The following is a 7,568-nucleotide window of genomic DNA, read 5'->3' as shown; positions in this document are numbered from 1 at the left end:
ATCATTTCTGCCCATTCTAAACACATTCCAACCATCAGAATCATGCCAGGACACCCCGTTATTGTGACCCTAACCCTACCCTGGTGCACACCCCTAACCCTAATATAGGGGTACAGTTCCATTGAAAAGAGGGCGATTTTGAAAAAGCCCTCCTTGAGTAGCTTTTTCTGCGCAGCTCATCATTTCTGCCCATTCTAAACACATTCCAGCCATCAGGATCATGCCAGGACACCCCGTTTTCCTAACCCTAACCCTACCCTGGCGCACAGCCCTAACCCTAATATAGGGGTAAAGTTCCATTGAAAAGAGGGCGATTTTGAAAAGTCCTTACTTGAGTAGCTTTTTCTGCGCAGCTCATCATTTCTGCCCATTCTAAACACATTCCAGACATCAGAATCATGCCAGGATACCCCGTTTTCCTAACCTTAACCCTACCCTGGCGCACACCCCTAACCCTACTATAGGGGGAAAGTTCCATTGAAAAGAGGGCGATTTTGAAAAGTCCTTCCTCGAGTAGCTTTTTCTGCGCAGCTCATCATTTCTGCCCATGCTGAACACATTCTAACCATCAGAATCGTGCCAGGACACCTCGTTTTCCTAACCCTAACCCTACCCTGGCGAGCACCCCCACCCTAACACAGGCACGCATGCCATAGGTCCGCCCCACTGCTCTAAAGTGCCTCCTCCTTGGCAGCCCTGCTCAGCGCTTGCTAATTCCAGGCTGTGGCTGCCTTGCTGGAGTCCACCCATCCCGTATTTGTTCTTCTGCCTTCGACTTTCCCTGATCGCCTCCTCCAGCGGGTCTTGCCTTCTCATGGGGCGTCCGAAGTAGGACAGCCCCAGTGTTGCCTCCGGCTTGATTTGCTCTGGGTGCCCCTTGTTCGCCTCTCTGTTGGTCCAGGCCGCCTGCAAAGCTCTCCTCCAGCACCAGGTTTCGAACGAATCCTGTCCGCTTCTTTCCCCGTCCAGCTTTCTCACCCACCCACAGTGACTGGAATACGAGAGTGAGGATGATGCTGGCGTTCCTCTCCAGGGACAGATCCTGACATCACTGCCAGGCCAAGTCTCAGCCTTCCTTGAATTTCTTGGCTACAGTCTTTGTGCGAATTGAGTCAAGAGATACCGTATATTCCGGTGTGACTCTTAAACGAGGGCCTCTGGTCGCACCTTGGTGTGGAGTGGAGATCGTTCCGGTCAAGAAACCGCCACCGAGGGTCGTGTTAAAATTACGGGGCGTGCTAGGGGCCGTGTGATGGGTGTAAAATTGGGGTACTCTGTGGGTTAGGGGTGTGGATTTCACTGAGACCCCCTCCCCCAGTTTGGACAAACGATACCCCCAGGAGCCTCCTAGAACAGCTGAGGAGGGTACCTCACAAAGGATCGCAGGCTCCCCTTCCCCACCCTCCTCCCCTCCCCACATTTGAGCCCTGCTCTGAACCCAAGGTGACCAGCACACAACCTTGCGGTGTCCTTTGGCTGGTCTAATCAAGGGGTCACACTGGTGTGCATTTGGGGGGGGCGGCTTCTTAAGCAGAATGCAGCTGCTCTTGCTTTTTCTGTGGCTTGCAGCAGACAGAGAGCAGCCGATGAAGGATGCAGCGCCGCTCCAGCGAAAACTCGGACGGTGATCTTCGACCCTTCATCCAGGAAAGCTCCTAGGTAAAGCTCCCCACTACTGCAAGGATTTCAGGCCCCCCCCCCCCGTCCACCTCCACCTCCACCACCTTTGAACACATCCCTAGAACAGAGATGGTGAGAAATCGGTTGGTTCACATTTTTATGTCAGGTTACTCAGTTCCCACTTCCGGACCAAAAACATGGAACCAAATGCAGTTTGTGGTTAGAAATTGGTACATTTCCAAGTTTGCAATGTGACTCATGTGCAAATAAGCGTATCGAAACATGTACATCTCGGAGACACTTTGTGCAAGGAGTACATGCTTGCAAAAGCCACGCCATGAACACCCCCCCTCCCCCAGGCCACGATCCTTTCTGGGACCGCAGTGGGCAGAAGGAGCCGAGTGCCGTCCGAGCGAGGGCCTGAGGCGGCGTGGATGGAACCACCCACCCGCGTGCTCGAGGGAGGCCCCTTCCTGTAGCCCTGCTGTGTCTTTTAGGCCGTGCATGCCTTCACCGGTTTGCCTCGCGTGACCTCTAAGGGAGTCTGCTAGGAAGGACGGCCACTCCAGCGCCTTCCAACCCCGCGGGTGGGTTTCGTTTGCTTTTCTGTCTTCTGGCTCGTTCAGTGGAGGGTCAGAGACACGGTCAAGCATAACCTTCTCCCGCAAAGGCTTTTACCCCAGGAAATGAAGGTCGGTCCCCGGCTGGGGGCAGCCAGTGCAGCGACCGGCTGGCCTCCGTCTCCAGTTCCTGCTCTGCCCAGGCCCAGGCGCAAGGGCAGCCTCCTCCCGCTGGGAACATTTTGCCCCTGGCAAGTCTGAAAAAGCAATTAAGGCGCACGGTTCAGGTTCATTCCATCTCAAGGAATGCTCATTAGGGCGCTGCATTCTGACTTCCCCACCAGATCCACCCGGCCTCCCCTCCCGCCCTTGCCTGCTCCGGAAGAACGACCCGCGTCTGCAGGAGCGCATCTGGGCAGCACCGCTGGGCTCTGGCTTGTCTGATCAAGGGCTTCCTTTCGCACGAAGTGGAGATGTTTCTCATGGCCAATGCGGCTCTTTCTGCTTTTGCAGCATTCAAAGGGAGGCTGCACAGGAAAAACCCGACGTTGCGAACCTTGACACGCTGACCTTGTTATCGGATGCTTCATCCCCGGCAACGCCTAGGTAAAGCTCCCCCAGATCGCAAAGGGGTTCGGGGCCCCCACTCCCAGCTCCACCCCGACTTTGCACAAGGCTGTGGAGTGAAGCGACTCTTTGAAGCCTTTTCCCAGGTCAAAAAGCCTCACTGAAAAGCCCCCAAAAATGGTTTGCCCTCTCTGTCTGCTAGTGGAAGGCTGGGCATCTCCGCAAGCTGCAGAGTCCACTTCTGCCTGCAGCAGCGTGAAAATAAAAGGAAGCAAAGTGGGGGGAAATGACAGGCTTGCTGCTAAATTCCTGCAGGAAGCGTCTGTGCAGGACGGCAGCAGTGTATTTCCAGCGCTTGGCGCTCTGGGCTGCCGCTGGCTTGTTTAGCGTTCGGACGGCAGCAGCTGCTCATGGGCCTCCAGGTCCCCCTGGGCCACCCGAGCTTTTGCTTCTGAACACCAAGGGAGGGCCGTGTTTGTTTCCCACGCCCTGGCTTCTTTGTAAAGGGTTTAGGTTAAGAAAATCGGGGGGGGGGGGGATTGGATAAGCTATCTTACCCGTAACCTTCAACTGGACGTGGAAGAGACGCTTCCTGGGGCTGAACGAAGATCGCCAAATGCTTTCTCTATTTGACTTGGAACTTCCCTGACAGAGAATCGGGATGCGTTTGTCGCAGGCTGGCCGTATTCTAGGATTCTCTGGGGCTGGTTGGGGTGGGGCCGGCGACAGGGGCTGGTCCACGGTGGCTCCTCCAGGCTCTGGGCCCCAGCCCTTCGCTCCCTGGTCCTGCCAGTCTTGACTCGTGTCCAGCCGAAGGCACGTGGAGCGCTTTGGGTCATCAGGGACCCCGCTGGGACAGGGCCCCTGACCGTGCGGCACAGACCGTGTGGCACACCTTCGAGGCGGCAGAGTGCGTCCGTGCTTCGGGCATCCTAGCAGGAATGGTGAGCTTGGAGCATCGAGGTTTGGGGCGCCGTGTGCAGGGAAAGGCTGGGTGGGGCTCGCAGGCACGGCCACGTCCCCGACTTTAGGCCTCACATCCCAAACAAGACATGAACTCTGGGGAAAAAAGCCTTCAAGACTGCAGAGGGGTGAAAAACCCCCTCCTCTCTTTGTAACTTCTCAGCCAAAATTTAAAAATCTATAAAATGGCACCTTACACGAAACCTGTTTGCTGAGCGATGCCCCCTCTGCTTTCGCTCACCGGTCTGCCGTGCTTTTCTCCCGGTTTCCAGGGCAGAAGAGGCCAAGCGAGATGGCAACATCTGGTGTGTCTTCATCAACTTCAACGCCTGGGATTTTGTCGGCTGCACCCACACCTGGGCCGGCCTGATCACGACGCTGCTTGGGGAGATTGAAGGAAAATACAGATATTCCTTAGGGATTTTTAGGATGTTTGGTGTGGAATTCACGGGGAAACCTGAGGAAAAACATTGGATATTGAAAAGAAAAACGAAGTTCATCTCCACCAGTTTCCTGTTTCTGTCTTTGGTGGTCATTCTGTGTGGATGGCTCCTCTTCGAACAGAACCTGGTGGAACTACTCCTATCCATCCTTGCCTGCGTGGCGACCTTCTTGTTCGCTCCCTTTCTAAGCGGCTGCAAAAATCTCTACTTCACCATGAAGAGGAAGATTCAGAAAGGCATCCGAAGGAAGGACCTCAGTGCCGAGCTGGGCTTCATGCACTACGTGAGGCAAGAGGTGGAGACGGCCACGCAGTTCCTCCGGCTCATGGCGTACAAGGAGAGGAAGGACCTCCGCGTGGTGCTGAAGGTCACCGGCTTGGACCTGTGTGCTCCGGACAAGGTGGTGTCCGTGCTGGACGCCCTGAGCATCCTCCTGGCTGGCCAGGATGTCCCGTTTGTCTCCATCCTGGCGGCCGACCCGAGCATCCTCGTGGAATGCATCCGGCAGTCAAGCAACACCTGGAGTAACGGCTATTTGTACTTGGACCGAACTGTGGCCCTGCCGTTCTCCTTGCCACAGGGGAGCCACGAGGGCAGGATGCAGCTGCCCTTGCGCGAGGCAAAAGGGGAGCCTGGCGTGGCTGCAGACGGTGACCGAGCAGAGTCTTCTGGGCCAAAAAATGGCTTTGTGGGAAGAAACGCATTCATGAATCAGGAAACTCAAGACTTCCTTCACGATCTACGGACCGGGAAGTTCAGGGAATCCCTCCTAGCGAACTCTGTCCAAAGGAAGAGGGTCGTGAGCACCGTTATGACCATCCACTCCATGATCACCCAGGGATACGTATTCAAACCGGTGACGTTGGACGCGGAGCACGCAAGCAGCTGGGGGATCAGGGAGGTCTACGACTGGGTCATTTTGGCTAACTGCTGGCCGTGCCGCCTGAGCTGGCTCCTGCACTGCGTGGAAAACGATCGGCAGCGGAAAATGCTTGCGGCAATCAGCCGAGCGAGCGCCGACGGGGAGCAGGAACAAAGGGAGAGAAATGACGACACGCTCTATACAGTTTTTGAGAAACATGAGCCAGCGTTAGGTAGGATAAAGAAGCAGATCCAAAGCCTTTTGGAGCTGGATGGGGATCCTGACCTTTTCAAAATTTTCCTGCGCAAGAAAGAGAGGCATCTGACGGCTGCGTGGGCCAACAGCTTTTCTAGCCTTCTCATCAATTTGGACTTCTCGCTGAGACGGCAGCTTGAGTTGCTCCAAGGCCTGCACAGCATTGCTAAGGGCAGAAGCGAGCAGGCCCCATGAAGCAGCCGCGCTCCAAAGAAAGCCGAAGGACGATCCAAGCCGTTACCTTTGCAGCGCAAAGAAGAACACGCCAGGTTCGCAGAAAGCGAAAGTTCACATGTCCTTTAAGAATCTAAGACAGCCCCCTGCTCCAGTTGTGTTTGATCACAACCCCCATCGTTCCCTGTGGCCATGCTGGCTTGGAATGATGGGAGCTGATGTTCAAGACAAGTGGAGTGAGCCAGTTTGGGGAAGTTAACCTCAGATGCATGTACCCACTTCCTCCTCCTCAGTGGGCTGAAAAATAACACAAAATGCAAATATACATATGAGGACTTCTTGACTGTTTAATTCTTTGGCTTGCATTTATCCTCGGGTCCCAGGGCAGGCCATGTCGCGTCCAGATTCAGGAGGGGATATGCGAAGGGCCCCAAACAATTCCCAAACCATCTGTGCTTCAAACAGAAGGTAAGATTAGAGCAGTACCTGTCAGCAGATGGGCAGACCTTCTGAGCGACTAAGATCCAGGGGTTGCCCCGAGACCGAAGCCTCCGTTCTCCTTGCTCGGGGCCGCTTGTGCGTCCTCTCGGAGCTGCCTCTCCTGCTTATCCTGAGCCACAAAGAAGTAACCGGAGGCTCACCGTCTCTTGGCAGACGGTGGCTGCTCGAAAGGCCATCTTCAGCCCCACCCCCTTGTAAAACTTTGGACGACAGACGGGCCGACCCATCTATTTCTGGTCTGCGTCATTTTCGAAGCCCCGTCTCTCCCATTTCTGAGAAGTCCTGAAATTTACACTTGTACACATTTCCCCCTGAAAGGGGGGTTTTTGTACGGATTTCCACTTAAAGTTTTGTTTGTGTATCTTGCACAGGGAACTGCTTTGCAAAATTGGGAGCGGAGTGCAACTGAAAAGCTTTTTGGATTTGTTTCTGTTGGTTAATATTACACTGGCATGTAATTGCTTTCTTTGTCACCTGATTTAAATATTATGGTCTATTTGGCTGCTCCTGTGCATCCACATGCATGCCTGAAGGTTGCTGTGGGATGACCCCGGCCACAAAATGACCCTGTAGCAAAAGCAAAGGGGAGCTTGCACTGGGACAGAACAGAAAGCTTTAATTTTGATAAACTGCAGAACAGCTTATTGTGCTACTTTAAATAATCTAACACTTTTGGTACCCAGATTATTTGTTATGGCTCGTTAAATAATTTCTTATTTGTTATCATAACCTTAATTAGATTTCCTCCTATGCGAACACTCTCTGTTTTTCTTGTTTTGTCCTGTGAGTTTGATATAACTGCAAAGTGCTGATTGGAGTAGCCAGCAATAAACTGAATTGAACTCATTGCTTGGGGAGCTGCAGATTAATTCAGGGTAGACCTATGAAAATGAAAAGGTGGCTTCCTTTGGAAAAACGGAGTCTTGCACGAATGAGGAATACAAAAGGGAGCACACGCTTGCACAAAGGAGATGCGAGCAGACAATAAGAGATGCAAAAAAACCCCCAATTTTAGGGCTTTTTTAAAAAAATAAATGCTCCTAAAGACATCGCTTTTACAAATAGGCGTCTGCAAACTGGCAGGTGCCGGTTTGCGCTTTGCTTCTGTCCCGGGGGCCTGAGCCCCAGGTCTTCTCGGTCCCTAACACCAGCCCTGCATGAGGACGCGCCTGGCCAGGCGGATTTTGGATTCTCGCCCCGGGTCGGTGCGGCTACTTAAAAAATAATACATACCCGCCCCTACATAAGTGAAAGAAACCCGCTGCACAGCGGCGCTCCCCAATGCACCCAGAAACGCGCGCGGGTGGGGCTACTCTGCAATTTCGCTCTACAGATCCGCTCCCTGTTACTACATCCCCCAACATGCAACAGGCTAGCTTCCGCTCGCAGCGGAGGAACTACAAATCCCAGAACGCCCATCTTCCCCGGCGGGGAGGGCACACCTCAAAGCGAAACGGCCAGTGAGCACGTCGCGCTGACGCGCTGGAGCGGCCCCTTCGCAGAAGGGCAGGGGCCTCGGCCAATCGCGCTCGGAAGGGCGGCCTCCCCCGCCCTGCGCCAGGGGCGGGGCCCGGGACGCGACGGCCCGCGCAGCCTATCGGCGCCGGGCCCGCCCCCCGCGCC

General features: G+C 54.4%; 1 protein-coding gene across 1 annotated transcript in view; it reads left to right on the top strand.

Moving 5' to 3' along the window:
* LOC123026199 (NTPase KAP family P-loop domain-containing protein 1-like) overlaps positions 1 to 6,792 on the top strand; it is a 10,744-nt gene extending 3,952 nt beyond the window's left edge. The window contains exons 4-6 of the mRNA XM_044435529.1: positions 1,570 to 1,659; positions 2,694 to 2,786; positions 3,983 to 6,792. Of these exons, the coding sequence (XP_044291464.1) occupies positions 1,570 to 1,659; positions 2,694 to 2,786; positions 3,983 to 5,465 (1,666 nt within the window). The 3' untranslated portion in view covers positions 5,466 to 6,792. The remainder of the gene's footprint in view (positions 1 to 1,569; positions 1,660 to 2,693; positions 2,787 to 3,982) is intronic.
* The last annotated feature ends 776 nt before the right edge of the window (positions 6,793 to 7,568 follow it).

This window comes from Varanus komodoensis, unplaced genomic scaffold, assembly GCF_004798865.1.
Source record: "Varanus komodoensis strain SLA01 unplaced genomic scaffold, ASM479886v1 scaffold29_3, whole genome shotgun sequence".
NCBI lineage: Eukaryota > Metazoa > Chordata > Lepidosauria > Squamata > Varanidae > Varanus > Varanus komodoensis.
This window is presented reverse-complemented; position numbering and strand designations above follow the sequence as displayed.